General features: G+C 39.0%; 1 protein-coding gene across 1 annotated transcript in view; it reads left to right on the top strand.

Moving 5' to 3' along the window:
• Window positions 1-540, top strand: part of LOC117443061 (uncharacterized) — a 33,088-nt gene extending 32,548 nt beyond the window's left edge. Inside the window, exon 34 of the mRNA XM_071202536.1 lies at window positions 363-540. Coding sequence (XP_071058637.1) covers window positions 363-434 — 72 coding nt within the window. The 3' untranslated portion in view covers window positions 435-540. The remainder of the gene's footprint in view (window positions 1-362) is intronic.
• The last annotated feature ends 16,310 nt before the right edge of the window (window positions 541-16,850 follow it).

Here is a 16,850-nt window from a genome sequence, read left to right as displayed (position 1 = left end):
AGCCCTTACCCTAACCAAGTCTTCACCCTAAAATTAATGATCCCCCTTATGGGGACCTACAATTTGTCCCCATAAGGGAGGTGGGTCCCCACACGTGACTACGTAAACAGATTTAGGTCCCCACAAGTATAGTAATGCTAGTACACACACACACACACTATGACTCAAATATGTATGAATGTTCATTTAATTCATTTCTTATTTTAGAAGTTACTTACCTGGATATCATTTAACCGTTATCTTTAATTGTACTAATCTTTAATCTTGTGTGAATCTGTGCCGTCCTGTTTTTCGCTCTCACCCTGTTGCCGTTTGATCGAGTCCACCTGATCTCAGACACACCCTTTGCTCCACTTCTCTAGAAACACTACGAGAAGCTGCAGCAGAAACCTTCCGATTCCTCGCAGAGTTTCCAAGGATCCGTTTCCGATTGATCCGGGCGACTTCTAACTATTTCCTTTGCAAAAACATGTCAAGCTGGACGTGTGTGTGTGTGTGTGTGTGTGTGTGTGTGTGTGTGTGTGTGTGTGTGTGTGTGTGTGTGTGGTGTGTGTGTGTGTGGTGTGTGTGTGTGTGTGTGGTGTGTGTGTGTGTGTGTGTGTGTGTGTGTGTGTGTGTGTGTGTGTGTGTGTGTGTGTGTGTGTGTGTGTGTGTGTGTGTGTGTGTGTGTGTGTGTGTGTGTGTGTGTGTGTGTGTGTGTGTGTGTGTGTGTGTGTGTGTGTGTGTTTTTTTTTTTACATAACGTACGATTAACTTACTTTTTGATTTGCTCTAAGTGTGTGTCCTGTTTCTGTTGGCGCTTCATCTCTTGATTTTTAAATTGTGTATCATATGAAGCCTAGAATTGAAAGGTAAAACAGTGTTAATTCTCATCATCATCTCTTTGAGTAAAGCACCAGACTGCGTTTTTTTTTTTACTTAGACGTACATTAGCAACGTTATACATAATGTGAGTTATTCTTTTGTTACTCTGAGAAGGTGTCGACAGTTTCTTATCGTTTTAGTTTCGGATGTCATAATTATTTTGCTTGTAAAAGTTAATACGAATCATAAAGAAGTTATTGTTTGTCTGTGTCTGAAACTTAACTTGATGATATTAAAATGTGTTCCCCTGAAGCTGCGCCACTTGCCTTTTCCCTTCCATCGTGAATACCTGAGCGTTATTACTTTGAAGTGTCTTTTAATTCATGCAAACAAAACTGCTGAGTTTCGGCAAAAAGCGATAAAAGATGTTGCAGATTCAGTCATTAAAATTATTAAAAAACTCAATACCTTAATAAATGGCTTTAAACCAAAGGACACATGAACTTTAAATGTTCTGGAAAGTTCCTTATTCAGTTTTAGCCTTTATTTTATCTCATGAAGTCCCTTAGTGACGCTGAACAGTCTGCTGGGTCCTGGTCCAGGTCATGTGACTTTGTGTTCCCATGACAACATGTCCATGTGCCAGGCTAACACGTGTGACGGAACGAGCTACATTTCCAAAGCTTTTTTTGTTGTTGCTAAAGGGAAAATTCAAGCCATTTAATAATTAAAGTGCTATACATACTGTGACATGTCCTTTATTACATTTAACCTGTTGTGGAAACATTTCCTGATCGAATTGATATGAGACAAACATCGCTGTGACACTGATCGGGACTTTAACCCAAAGTGACACATATGCACAATTAGACATTATGATCTGCTCAGTTAATTTAGCTGATTCAATTATATTGAGTTAATATGTTCTTATTCTTCAATTCAAAGAATGTTCAAACTAATTTAAACCAACAAATCATCCTCATTAATGAAGTTATATATAAGAGTGATTTTACCATTAAAGCCCAATGTGATATATACGTCAGATATTTGACAGTAGGGGGGTCCTTGTCAGAAATCTGTTTTAGCTGGTGTATTTAGTCTGAATTATGTTCCCCTTAATTTCCCCAAAAGTAGAAATGGGTCCGGGTTCTTATTTTAAAATTAATTTCAGGAGAAAAATGTCTTGAATTCATATGTATTTATTCAAGGGACTTTTATTTCATAATGCTTGTTAGACGCTTTTCTCCCAAGCGACTTGCATACTCAGTACTGTGGACAATCCCCACAGGAGGATGTGTCTCAGGGACACGACGGTTGCGGTCGAATAGTCCAAAAATCAGCTACCGTCTATCCCTTGACCTCTGTGTGAAACGTTAAGGGATAGTGGATAGGAGAATTCAAAAGGACTTAGGAGAAGAGACTGCGGTACTTTAGAGCAGGGGTTTTCAAAGTGTGGGAAGGTGAGCCTCCCCTCAGAGAACATAAGAACAGCCGCGCCCCCCCCCCCCTCCCAATTATTGTTGCTGTAATGCAGGGGTATTCAACTTCATTTCAAAGAGGTCAAGTAAGAGAACATTTCATTAAATGCTCTGTTTTCGCTGTCTACCTTCCGCCATTTGAAATTACTCCGACTGTTTCTGTCCTCTTGTCTTATTTGTGTGTGTTTGAATCTCTCGCGCTGACTCACTGACTGCACCGATTTGATTGGCTGAGTAGCGTCACCTCCTTAAAACTAAAACCTTTTTATCTTTATGTTTTAAACATTGTTAACATCGTGGATTATGCATTTAGAATGATAGGTCCCCTTTAATATTACCGAGTCATACTGAAACAACTCTCTGAACGGCTGTGTTTTCCAGGTTGCTTATCTTCCGGCATCAGCTGCGAGTCCTTTGAGAGGAAATCCATTCGGAGCATTTATAGCATCAATACTCCCTATTTGGTATCATTGATATGACAAAGTAACAACGACAGCGTAACTATTTATAAAAACAAGAATAGGAGCTCAAATCCAACACAGGTCCACCGTCTCATTTTTTATCTCGAGTCCTGAGGGTAGCATACTTCCCGTAAACACACACACCCCCCTACACACACACACACAGACTACAGTAGCCTATGACCCTGATGAAAGGAGGAAAAGGTGATTTCATGGCGTGCTTGTTTCCTCAATTCCAGCTGAAGGCAATTTCAGGATTTGGTTATCGTTTTCTGTTTTGGAAATTATCTTCTGCCGGAGGATTTTTCCTATATATTTCAAAGAACAATTGATACCTTTGCGATCAGGAAAAACAATACCCAAGCATTTTCCTGAATGTACGTTTTCACTAAGAACACAGTGGTTTTCTTTCAATGTCATCAAAACATTCCTGATTTTTCCCATGTTGCGAAAAATCAATATTGCGCAACCACCATGTCAACATTCATTTGATTGTGGGTTTTTAATTGAAGTTAATTGTAATTGTATAGTTGTACTAACACATGTCCTGATATGTTGATCCATGCTATGATGTGTCGGTATGAATGTAGATTTAATAGAGACTCCGAATGACGCTGCTTTGTCCTCCATTTTACTCTAAATCAGATCATTTACACAATTAACCTAATTATTTATTAAAGAAGGCTTAAAACTAAAGATTGAGAACAAAAACTCACTCACTACTGAGTTAATTAATCAAGTGAGAAGTCGTTAATTTTCTCATAGACTTCTATACAAGTTCATGTCCATATGCAGCCAGAAGTGTCGCCCCCTGCTGGATATTACAGAGAATGCATGTTTAAGGCACTTCCACATTGGCTTAGTAAGTTGTAACTGTCAAATATCTAAGTCAACAAACACACATTTCCATTTGAGAAATAGGGCAATTTTCTCATAGACTTCTATACAATATTGTAACTGGAGGAGTCGCCCCCTGCTGGATATTAGAAGGAATGCAGGTTTAAGGCGTTTCCTTATTGCTAACCCTTACAGACCCAGAGGTTGCCGCTTGATTTGAACCAATAAAAAGTAGAAGAGGAAGTTCCTGTCAGATGTCGTGACAAGTTCCTCCTAAAATCCTCTAATTTCTTACATCAAGAAGAAGAGGGGTTTATAGATGCTTTCTCCTCCTGCCATCTTTGATTTATACCATGGTGTTGCCTTCAATAGCACTTTGTTTTAATTGATGTGAGTTCGGCGACATTAATCATGAGTAAGTGAGATTAATGTCGACCTCGATGATGGATGCCACCAGTCTGCAGGCACTGATTATGAAGCAGAGAATGGAGACAGAGAAAGACACCTGGTAAACTGGTGAGCTTCCTGTCCTAAAAACACCATCTCATCCTCCCACACTTTCACCCTGCCTTCGTCCGTGCTCGGAGTTTTAAAGTCGGGAGGAAGAGGAGGACTGTTTTCACAAGATGAATGAAGTTACCATATTTTCATTTCCGCAAGTTGTGAGGACACATGTCGATGAAGAATGGAGTGCGTGTGTGTGTGTACTAGCATTACTATACTTGTGGGGACCTACATCTGTTTACATAGTCACATGTGGGGACCCACCTCCCTTATGGGGACACATTGGAGGTCCCCATAAGGGGAATAATTAATTTTAGTGTGAAGACTTGGTTAGGGTTAGGGTTTGGATAAGTCTCTAGGAAATGCATGTAAGTCAATGTAACGTCCCCTGAAGTGGTGTGTGTGTGTGTGTGTGTGTGTGTGTGTGTGTGTGTGTGTGTGTGTGTGTGTGTGTGTGTGTGTGTGTGTGTGTGTGTGTGTGTGTGTGTGTGTGTGTGTGTGTGTGTGTGTGTGTGTGTGTGTGTGTGTGTGTGTGTGTGTGTGAAGAAACAGTAAGAATGAACAAGGAAAGATTTTGAGCTTTACTAAAATGCCTCTCAGGCAGCAATGATCTTATTGGTTGAGTTACTCAAGGTAGCTGAGAGCTGAAGCCGTGAAGAGCAATTGTTAGGATGGCAGCTCCATTAAAACACTATTTTCTGAAGCATTTGTTTTTAGAAGATGGAGAGCAATATCAACAACAATGGATACTAATAAAGTACTGCTTCCCCATTAGGTGTTTGTCCTTTTCCTAAAATGTCACAATCAAAGCACGTCAAATAAGCTGCAGGAAAAACACGTTTTCAAGATAAACAAACTCACTAAATCGAAGTACCATCACCATACAGTCCTGAACCCATGCAAAGGCTCCACCCTGCAGACATTCCCTGACTTCTGCAGGGTAGTGCTGAGATATAAAAATGGCCTCCAGATGGCATGAAAGACTACAAACCTCAGTCAACTCCTTTGACTTTTCTCTATGCTTACAAAAACCACCTTACAAAACTGATTTCTGGAGTACGTCAATGCACGACATGCAACGGCTACGCAGTGCACTGAGAGTGCTTTGATTACATTGTGCATAGACTCAGGCAATTTGCTAAAACCATGCCTCAATTCACGGATGATGGTTAATGGAATATGAAGTGCAACCGTACAGAGAGACACAATACAATATGTCATACCTATATTTTCAACAGAACACATTTATCATCAGCTTGACAACATTCAAATCATGTGTGAGTAAAACTGGTGCACATTCAGTGTGTGTGTGTGTGTGTGTGTGTGTGTGTGTGATACGTGGTCACGGCCATACACTCCTTGTTTTCTGTGTTTTCCATAGGAACGCGTGACGGCAGCTGTGTTGTTATTGTTGTTGTTTTAGACATATTTGAATTTGACCCTTATTAAAAGAGAGACACACACACACAGAGTGAGAGAGGTGTATACATCCAGTGCAGTATATTTAGATCATACACTCATACAAGGGACGCCACAGAGGAAGGAAGACAGGAAACTTATAAGGTACGTTTTCATAGTCATTTTTTATACGATTTGATTTCACACAGAAGTCAGTTTATTCAAAATGATTACGTTATAATGTCTTTATCGATTCCAGAGGAAGTTTGGGCTTGAGAATTCAAATATTTGGGCAAAAATATGCATTATAAAGCCAGCTTGGATTTATAGAGCAATAGGCATTTCACTGGTTACCATCTAGTGAAAGATTGTTAGTGTTGCATTATGGGAAATGTAGGATTAAGCGATATTGAACCTCTCAACAGATATACAAATGATTTTTCCTTGAAGCATTTTGAGCTTTGTAAATCGCTGTCTCTGGATAAATATTTGACTATGTTCTGCAGATAGTCACACACGTTGTCTGTTTGCTGCTACAGTAAGTCTAATTTGAGTCGTTTTACTCTTTCCAAGCTCCCTTTGTCAATGGCTTTTGGATGGGTTACTGAAATAAGGTCTGTGGTTAGCACAAGCTGGAGAGATTTTTATTCTACTACATACAATACGTCAGTAAATACCCCACTGTTGAATTTTAAATAAGCGGTTGCTCACAAGTGTCTTAATGAGACGACTAAACGTCATCACCCTACATTAGCTGCTTTTAGTCATGTGACCGTGCTGTAGTTCCTTTACATTGGCTTTTATTTCTATTTGAAATGTGTGTGATGTGTCCTGTTATTATGTTGGTTCCTTTCAGGACACCACGTGGTCTGTGTTTTGTTTTTATGTTGACCTCAAATGTATGCCTCATGTGGTTATTGTATTCATGTTTCTGTGGTCTTCATTTTAACTTTTGACTTGTGAAGCACTTTGTGAAATCTATTTATGTGAAAGGTGCTATAATAAATAAACTTATTATTATTATTATTATTATTATTATTATTATTATTATTATATCCTAACGTTAGCTTTTTAGTTCTAGAGATTAACACTTCAAAAATCACAAAAGTGTAGTTAAAGGTGGGTTAGGTAGGTTTTTGTGATATTCCATGGAATGCTCTTAAAATCCCGATAGCAATGAATACATCAGATTTTTTTCGGCTGCATACTTTCAAATTCTAGCGCCCTCGAAGTGGTTTCTCCAGTCTTACCTCCCCCACCTTTAAGATGTGGAGATTATTTTGCAAACAACGATTGTTCGCCACAGAGAATATTTTCTGCAAAATCCCAAAAGCCAAATCAAATTCCCATGTTTTCCCTTTTCGTTGAGCGAACCAGGGTGAAGCTAACTGGGCCTACAAATAAAGGGAAATAAATACTTAAATATATCTCTTTTTCTCTTCCAGATATGGAAGTTAACTCTTCCTCCACTAATGAGTCCCTTCCTCAGCCTTACTCTACATTTGGCCTCGAGTGCTACGTCGTCATGCCAGGCTTCTTTCACTTAATCTCATATGGCATCACCTTCATCCTCCTCCTCCTCCCTCTCTGCATCTTCGTCCTCTACCTGGGTCTCCAAAGATGGCTTCAGCAGAGCTCCACGTCTTCAGCAGCCTCAACGAACAGTCACTCGGACATCTTCACTTTCCACATGGTCGTCGTGGAGCTACTTTGTTTCTTAGCGTTCAACCTCTGCGTCTATGCTGTCTATGTGGAGAATTACAACATGTTATCTGTCGGGTTCGTTAGTTGGTATTTTGCCTGGTATGTACAGAATAGTTTTCACATCCTGACCTGTGCGGAGCGTTACCTGGCTGTCGTGCATCCCGTCACCTACCTGAATCTGAAAGGACAGAGAGGGGTCAGAATCAGAAACATCTGCATTGGGTGTGTTTGGCTGCTTTGCTTTGTAATGTCAAATATACCTCCTGACCTCATATTGGTCTTTGATCTCGGGCTGATGATTTTCTCCTTGATCGTTGTTTCCTTCTTCAGCCTTTCTGTTCTCTGCGTTCTGATTCGTCCAGGGCCAGGGGAGCAGGGCGGGGACAGGACAATAGTTGACCAATCCAAGCGCAGGGCTTTCTTCACCATAGTGGCCATACTGGGAGTGCTGTTGATCAGGTGTTTTGTTAGTCTGGTTTGGGCTGTATTTGAATTGTCAGACCAACCTGGGAATTGTGTTTTGTTGGCGGCTGAAGTCTGGTTCACTCTCCCCAGCAGTCTGGTGTTACCTCTGCTGTTTCTGCACAGAGCAGGGAAATTAGCCTGTTGTAAGAACAACAACAAATAAGAATATGAATTCACTTAGGGTTGCATGAAATCCCTTTTTTTGGTTTGGTCTTCGCCAGTTCCAGAGACTTCGTAAGGGTTGGCGTTGGGGAGTTAGGGTTAGGGTCAAAAGACTCACCACACGAGACAATACAGTGGTTTACTTTAAAATAACTGATTATATGACTTTTAGTTGACGTTTTTGGTTAGAATGACTAGGGAAATGGTGTGATTATTGTATGGATGTTATGCAAACAACAAGTTAATGTTGGCTTGTGGTTTCACGGTCCCATACTGACTTTTTGCTTTGTATACTTCATGTACACATTCAGGTGGGCTATATCATGTTGCATTGTTTATATATGAATTACAGTGCATTATTTTCCGTAGGTGTTTGTTTTAACATTATATAAAAAACATCATGAATTAATTTAAGTTGTGAGTTTTCTGTTAAAAATGAAAAGGGGTTTGAATGGTTTGAGGAGTAAAAAGAGTGCTACAACCAGGCCCCCCCATTTTAGAAGTGGGGGGGGCCAAAAAAGTGCGTGTGTATGGCCCAATCCCAAACCACGCCCTACACCCTACCCCTACACACTCCCCCTCCGTGACGGAGTGAACTCCGTGGAGTGACACACGAGGCTCCCTCCTGTCAGATGGAGGGAGTAAACACAGCAGCAAGCTTTGGGACGGCCTCCCCTCTCTCCGGCAGAAACAGGAAATGCCGTAACTGTATGTAACAACGGTTTCAAATCAGCGTCTCTTTGACAAAAAGTTTAAATGAATAACTCAAATAAAACTCCAAACATCTTTCATTGTGTTTCAAAGCTCTTTTAGTTTTAAACCTGATGTTTATAAGCTTCTTAGTTTTTGCAACGGTCTGTAAATATACACAACTTTATAATAAAATGCACACATTTACCTTTTTTTAGACTAAACACAGGTTTGATCCTAAGTTAAAAACATATGAGGTTATCATGAGGTTGTTAACATCGCAATTTATCGTTTAGTGGTTTTGCAAATAATTAACCGCTCTCTGTTTTTGTACCATTCTGCGTTGAAGTACCTTTCTCTTTGCCCAAATAATCTAGCCAACCCGGTATCACGGCAAGACGTGAACATGTGACGATTTACCACGCTGGGAGACGTGAAGATGTCACGATTTCGTCCCTTCAAACGTGACGGTTACACGGTATTGTTAACATGGCCCAACCAGTGGAGATATACCCGGAAATGCCAAGCAAATGCTCTACCCCGACGGTCGGTTGTTATTGTCAATATTAATATAATAATGATTTATCTTTTAATAGTCACACTCGATTTCGCCGATGTTTTTGTTGCCCCAGCTGGTCGACTCCTCTTTGAGCAGAAACAAAGGCTACATTCATGTATTAAATCGATGTTAATCCATGCGTGTGGATGTGGAATTAACGGACGTGACGTTGTGCGATTGAGTTACCAGGCAACAGCTTCGGTTCATGTTAATTTACAAACTCTTCAACTAGAACTGTAGTTATATTTAAAAACATGTTAGAAGGCCTTACGAAATACTTTAATGTAAATTAAAATGTAAATGTGAAGGAATGTGTGAATAACAAAATACATCGGTCATAAACGAAACCGGAAACAGACGTAGGCAATATCCTCAGCTCGATGATTGGATGGTTTAGCCACAATGCACGCTGGGATTTGGAGTTTATGCGATGTGAAATCCGTAAACATTTTTTTTAAATAAAATAATACTTTATTCCGAGTGTGCTTGCTTTTCTCTTTGAAAGTCATCACATAACGGCATTGTAATACACGGTTCGGCTGCATTAAATATTACATATCTGCCGTAATTCTCTATTTATAGAGCCCTGATGAGAAGACTTCTAGACGAACATGAAGAACTGCCGCCAAAACTGAAAATGTGACGTGGATCATAAATATATCAGCATTTAAACAACATCTTACATTTCTCTTCACACAATACGTCTCCTTGCAGTATCAACACTAATTCGGCTGACTTTTATATTTGATCCAATTGGTAGATAGGCTGTATTTACACCATAACGGTGTACAGCTGATAGAAAGGCATATCTAGTGGTTAAAGCACGTTATTGAATTTTATTCTTTTATTATTTGGGATATTTATCTCCCATTCTTTTACTTTTCGGGCATTTTACAGACCAAACATGTCGTTGATGTCACTGTTTACCAAACTACCACTTTTTGTGAAAAATGCATAAAATGATGCAATATATGTTAAATACATGGTTTATACATGTATTACTGGGGTTCCATTTCTTCTGATTACCTAATTTGGGCTTGCACATTTGCTGCGCGCAAACCTACCTCTTTTGGATTTGGAAAGGTTGGCATGTATGCAAATGATCAAAATAGTACGGAGGGAAGATATTTTCGTTTGGATTACTGAGGCCTGTACTACGAAGCAGGATTTTCGCTTAGCGGCTAACTTCAGGGAAAACTCGGGGTTTCCGGTCCTACAAAGCTGGTTCTCTTTTTAGCGGGCTAGATCTCCATGGTAACTGATGCTGAGCGGCTAACCTGAAAGCACCGCCTGCTGACCAATCAGAGCTCAGTGTGCGGAGTTTAAAGCGATCAAGTCATATTACAGGAGAAAGGAATACAGAAAAACTGCCGTTGCAGGAAAGACACATTAAGTTGACGACACATTAAGTTGACGAAACACTCGAGTCAAATGTAATTAAAGTCAGATCGTGTTTTAGACGGGGCAGTGATATCATAAACCTGTTAATGTACGCATTCAAACACTTTTTCTGTTACCAGCTGTATTCACCTTGCAGGTGCAGCTCTGTGGCTTTGATCCTGGATCAAGTGTTTAAGTCATGGATGTTTAAAGTTTAACTTCTTCATATGTCTAATATTATAGTTGACTTTTCATTCAGGAAGTATGACGCTGCGCTGTCAGTACGCTTCACCATGATTGTGATTGGTCGAATGCTCCAAATACCACCCCTTTCATGTGAACACGCACCTCACTACACTGAACGAAAATATAAATGCAACATTTTAGTTTTTGCTCCCATTTTTCATGAGATGAACTCAAAGATCTATATCATTTTCTATAAACACAAAATAACCATTTCTCTCAAATATTGTTCACAAATCTGAAAAAATCTGTGATTGTGAGCACTTCTCCTTTGCCGAGATAATCCATCCCACCTCACAGGTGTGGCATATCAAGATGCTGATTAGACAGCATGATTATTGCATAGGTGTGCCTTAGGCTGGCCACAATAAAAGGCCACTCTGAAACGTGCATTTTTTCTTTATTGGGGGGGTCTGGGGGGGTCCGAAAACCAGGCAGTATCTGGTGTGAGTGGTAGGGGTAGGGGTAGGGTTAGGGTAATGTTGTGAATCGAGTGGCCTGTGTTCGTCTTCCACTACATACGCCTGCCCATACTATAACCCCACCACCACCATGGGCCACTCGATTCACAACATTACCCTAACCCTAACCCTACCCCTACCCCTACCCATACCCAGAGAGAAATGGTTATTTTGTGTATATAGAAAATGTTTTAGATCTTTGAGTTCATCTCATGAAAAATGTGAGCAAAAACAAAAGTGTTGCGTTTATATCTTTGTTCAGTGTAGATAGGGCACGGCTGGCTTGAGCGATCCACTTGATAACCCGCGTCGTAGTACCGTTTAGCGAGAGCGCGTATGTTTTGGATTAGGCCAACCGGCTAACTCAAACATATCCAGGTTAGGTTACCCAGCTTCGTAGTACAGGCTTCTGGTCTGGGGGAAGCCCGCTAGTGTGTGTGTGTATAGGCTACGTGTGTGTTTGTGTATTTTTGCGTTTGTGTGTATTGTGTTTGTTTCCCGGGGAAAACCCTCACGAGAAACACCGGCTGTTGTTATGCCTGCAGTGACGTTAAGGTACTCCGTTCTCCGCTTGTAATTACGTCGTCACAAGCTTCAAAGTTGTAGTTATCATCTGAATTTGCAGAAACAAGTTTAATATTCTGAAAGCCAAGACTTTGTTCATTTGAAATCAGATAAAAAAAAAATATACACAGCTAGACCAGATCGCGTTTTAGATGCGACTTTAGAGTAGAGGGGAATTATTGAAACGGGATTTGTACAGTGTTCCACGGCATCCGCCGCTGCGAAAATGTGGGGCAGGGCTGAAAAGTGGGGGGGCCAATGGCCCCCTGGCCCCCCCACTTCCGGCGCCCTTGGCTACAACAAATAGAGCATGTTATTATGTTACATTATGCACAACATATAATGCATATTAATACGTTTTTCAATATAATACCACAACCATGCAAAACAGTTCATACAAGGGACGCCACAGAGGAAGGAAGACAGGAAACTTATAAGGTACGTTTTCATAGTCATTTTTTATACGATTTGATTTCACACAGAAGTCAGTTTATTCAAAATGTTTACGTTATAATGTCTTTATTGATTCCAGAGGAAGTTTGGGCTTGAGAATTCAAATATTTGGGCAAAAATATGCATTATAAAGCCGGCTTGGATTTATAGAGCAATAGGCATTTAACTGGTTACCATCTAGTGAAAGATTGTTAGTGTTGCATTATGGGAAATGTAGGATTAAGCGATATTGAACCTCTCAACAGATATACAAATAATTTTTCCTTGAAGCATTTTGAGCTTTGTAAATCGCTGTCTCTGGATAAATATTTGACTATGTTCTGCAGATAGTCACACACGTTGTCTGTTTGCTGCTACAGTAAGTCTAATTTGAGTCGTTTTACTCTTTCCAAGCTCCCTTTGTCAATGGCTTTTGGATGGGTTACTGAAATAAGGTCTGTGGTTAGCACAAGCTGGAGAGATCTTTATTCTACTACATAAAATACGTCAGTAAATACCCCACTGTTGAATTTTAAATAAGCGGTTGCTCACAAGTGTCTTAATGAGACGACTAAACGTCATCACCCTACATTAGCTGCTTTTAGTCATGTGACCGTGCTGTAGTTCCTATATTTTTTTTACATTGGCTTTTATTTCTATTTGAAATGTGTGTGATGTGTCCTGTTATTATGTTGGTTCCTTTCAGGACACCACGTGGTCTGTGTTTTGTTTTTATGTTGACCTCAAATGTATGCCTCATGTGGTTATTGTATTCATGTTTCTGTGGTCTTCATTTTTACTTTTGACTTGTGAAGCACTTTGTGAAATCTATTTATGTGAAAGGTGCTATAATAAATAAACATCATATTATTATTATTATTATTATTATTATTATTATTATTATTATTATTATTATAGCCTAACGTTAGCTTTTTACTTCTAGAGATTAACACTTCAAAAATCACAAAAGTGTGTGTTTGGACCCACCAGGACTTTTTTGCTCTGTATACTTGGACATGTACATGATGATAAGGGTTGAATACAACATTATTACATTGTTTATATACAGTATGAACTATTGTGCATTACTTTCTGTCGGTATACGTGTGAACTTTGTACATGGAAACAAATGGTTGTTTGCAAAAGATGTCATTAAAATACCACAACCATGCAAAACAGTTCATGACTCTATTTGATTTGTTTACACAGCAGAGGACATCATTTGAATACTGCCAACTCTCAATCTAATGGATCAATAACTGAGTGTTTATATGTGGTGTTTGAAAAATAGATAATCTTTGGACCCTATTAACAAGAAGAAAAAAAGGACATATTAATTATAAACTGAGTTAAATAGTGCAAACGATGATCGAAAAGATCCTAAAGAAAACCATTGGTACATTTCAATCAGGAGAGACTTCATTTTTTGTTTAAAGAACATTTATTTATGCATGCACCAGATGATGGAAATGTTAATGGTGTTTGGCGATTAGACCCCAATACCGATATCTTTAGGGGGAAGTACAGACATGAGTTTATACGTCGTCTAGACACTGATGGTGTTGTCGAAGATCTGCATTTCATGAGCAGATGGGATGAAGAGGAGGTGTGATGAGGTGCGGTCTTTGGATGAGCAAGAATGTATGCCCAGTCTTCCTAAAGGAACTTGCGCTGAGCTTCATTAGTCTATAATACGAGTCTAATAGTGAGAAATTGTTAGATTTCTGTTCAAATTTGTTTCATAGTTTTTAACTCTTCTCTTGCGTTTCGGGTCAAATGAGTGACTTCGTTTTTAATCATAAATATTGTGTTTTTCATCCAATTGCCTCAAGTAGTTATTCACGGCAGTCACGTACCGTTGGTCTTGTCCCTGTTAGGCTTCAGTATATGTCTGGCTGCCGTGATGCAGGCCTGACTTTTGAACAGAGAAAGTAGTTGTTGCTGTTGCAGACAGAAATGGAGTTCTGGCAGTGGAAACAATGAGGGGTGAGGTAGAAATTAAAAGGCTTGAGTTAGAGGAGCGGAGGTTGAGTTTACCTGCTGGTGGTGTAAGCCGGGCCTCTAATTTCTCTGGTAGAGCTAGTACTCCGTTTGACGTTGGCAGTAATTTGCGGGTAGGTCCTCAGTTTAGTGAACGGGACCCAGATACTTCCCCCCCCTGTTTGAGCGTGTAGCTGAGAGCAAATCTTTGATTTGTTTACGCAGCAGGCTTTGTCCTCGCTCCATTTGAATTTGGTCAACTGTCCATCTGCTGGATCGGCTAAACAAACCTCAGTTGCATAAAGAGGTTCTTGCACGTGTTGAAACAGACATTATTTTAGACCAGGGGTGGCCAAACCTTTTTCACTGAGGGCCACATACAGAAAAATGTACGAAGGGCTGGGCCCCTTATAGAGGTACATTGCCTCATAAGTTCAGTTATAAGTTAGTAGAATCCATCAAATGTAGGTAAATGATGCTTGTGAGTGTTGGCAGCTCATCCCTAAGAATAGAAGCCTCAGACATAATAAGGGGAAATATGAAGGGTGTATTTCAAGGTTGTTATTTAAATAGGTTATTTGGCTTTTTTCATATCAACTAAGAAATGTTAGAAAATGTTTCGAACTTTAATTGACTGAATTTATTGGAAAAGTGGTCTTATTAACACATGAATACTATAATGTGTAATATATGTTTACATGTATAGTTAGAAGTACAATATAAGACAAGCACAAGTTTCATTTGTGGGCCATATTCCATTATACTTTTTGAATTTGCTAAGGGCCGATTCAAAATGGTCCGCGGGCCGCATTTGGCCCCCGGGCCGTAGTTTGGACACCCCTGTTTTATACCCTTTTTATTCAAGAAACAATAGAGATATTCCAGTTATAAACTGTGTTGAATAGTAGAAAATATGATCAGAAAGGATACTGGCATTTTTCCGTGATAAAATCACTGAAGTCAGGAGTAACTTTAACCTGTTAAGCCCTGAGTCTGTTTTTCAGGTCTCAGGTTCGAAGATGACATTCCCAGAACAAATTACTATATCTTCCCTTTGAAAAGGAGTACATTAATAATATTTTTTCTCAAAACAATGATAAACCTGTAAGTTTGATGTAAAAAAGTCAGAATCAATATAGATTTTTTTAATTGTAATGTAAATTCAGATTGAACATAGTTTAAAAATGTAAATTACAGTGTCCGTCCACATTTTCTTTTTTACTTACAGTGAAAACCACCCTTGAATGATGGGATAGTAGACTAAAAGCTTTAGGAATCCAAACTATAACATATAATAAGTACCCTGTATCAAGATTGATGCAAAACAAGTGAAATCTGACCTTTTTGGAGAGATTTGGAGAAAAAAACAAACACTTCTGGGGTCATTTGGGTGCATTTTCCATATCTCTGGCCCCCCTCGTTCGATTTTGATGATTTTGCTTCAGTTCATGTTAATTTACAAACTCTTCAACTAGAACCGTAATTATATTTAAAACATTTTAGAAGGCCTCACAAAATACTTTAATATACATTTAAATTTAAATGTGAAGGAATGTGTGTATAACAAAATACATCCGTCATAAACAATACCGGAAACAGATCCTCAGCTCGGTGATTCGATGGTTTAGCCGCAATGCACGTTGGGAAATGGTGTTTATGGTACACGGTTTGGCTGCATTAAATATTACATATCTGCCGTAGTTCTCTATTTATAGAGCCCTGATGAGAAGACTTCAAGACAAACAGGAAGAACTGCCGCCAAAACTGAAAACGTGACGTGGATCATAAATATATCAGCAATTAACCTGTTCAGCCCCAAGGTCCCCATCGGCGGGTACTTTTTTTTTTTTTTCACGGCACTGTGTCTCAGGGGATCTTAATATTTAAACAACATCTTACATTTCTTTTTACACAATACGTCTCCTGACTGGCTGACTTTTATATTTGATCCAATTGGTAGATAGGCTGTATTTACACCATAAAGGTGCACAGCTGATATAAAGGGACACCTAGTGGTTAAAGCACGTTATTGCATTTTATTATTTTTCACAAAAATGAAACCATCAATAGCAAACACTGAATTAACTGTCATTAGTAAACCACTCAAATAAAAAGATCATACTGTAAGTGGTTTTGTTTCACATATATTTTAAGGATAATAATAGCAATGTAACACTGTCTATGACACTTATAACACTGATTTGAAAAACATACAGAAAAAAATAATTCACTGCCCTTAATAAAGTATTTAAATATACATTTCAGGTGTGCTGTTTTGTTTAGATAATTAACATCTGGAGCTCTTTTAATGTCCTTTTTGATTATTGTTACACCGGGTCTTGTCAAAACCTTTTTTCCATATTCAATATCCATTACTAAACAAAACAGCAATTCTACTCCACTACAATTCAGAGGTTAACCTGGTATTTGTACTCCACTACATTAATTTTAGTTACTTTGCAGATTCTGATTAATGATGTGAAATATAAAAAACCCTTACATCAGACTTTAGTTACACCTGAGTAAAATTCAGGGAAGGTGATTGTCAAGTGCCAACAATCAGGAGAGATATTTGATAGTTGGTGCTTGAGAAGACTAAACATTTATCTGCATATCCCTATAAAGTATATTAATTACTCGTTATTCTCTAATAGTTAATTAAAAACTGTATATAATTGCTATTTTGCACATCCCTTTCAAGATTTCAAGATTTTCTAAGGTTTATTGA

The sequence above is a fragment of the Pseudochaenichthys georgianus genome, unplaced genomic scaffold, assembly GCF_902827115.2.
Source record: "Pseudochaenichthys georgianus unplaced genomic scaffold, fPseGeo1.2 scaffold_526_arrow_ctg1, whole genome shotgun sequence".
Taxonomy (NCBI): domain Eukaryota; kingdom Metazoa; phylum Chordata; class Actinopteri; order Perciformes; family Channichthyidae; genus Pseudochaenichthys; species Pseudochaenichthys georgianus.
The sequence above is the reverse complement of the archived record's forward strand: the minus strand, read 5'-3'. Positions and strand labels throughout refer to the sequence as shown.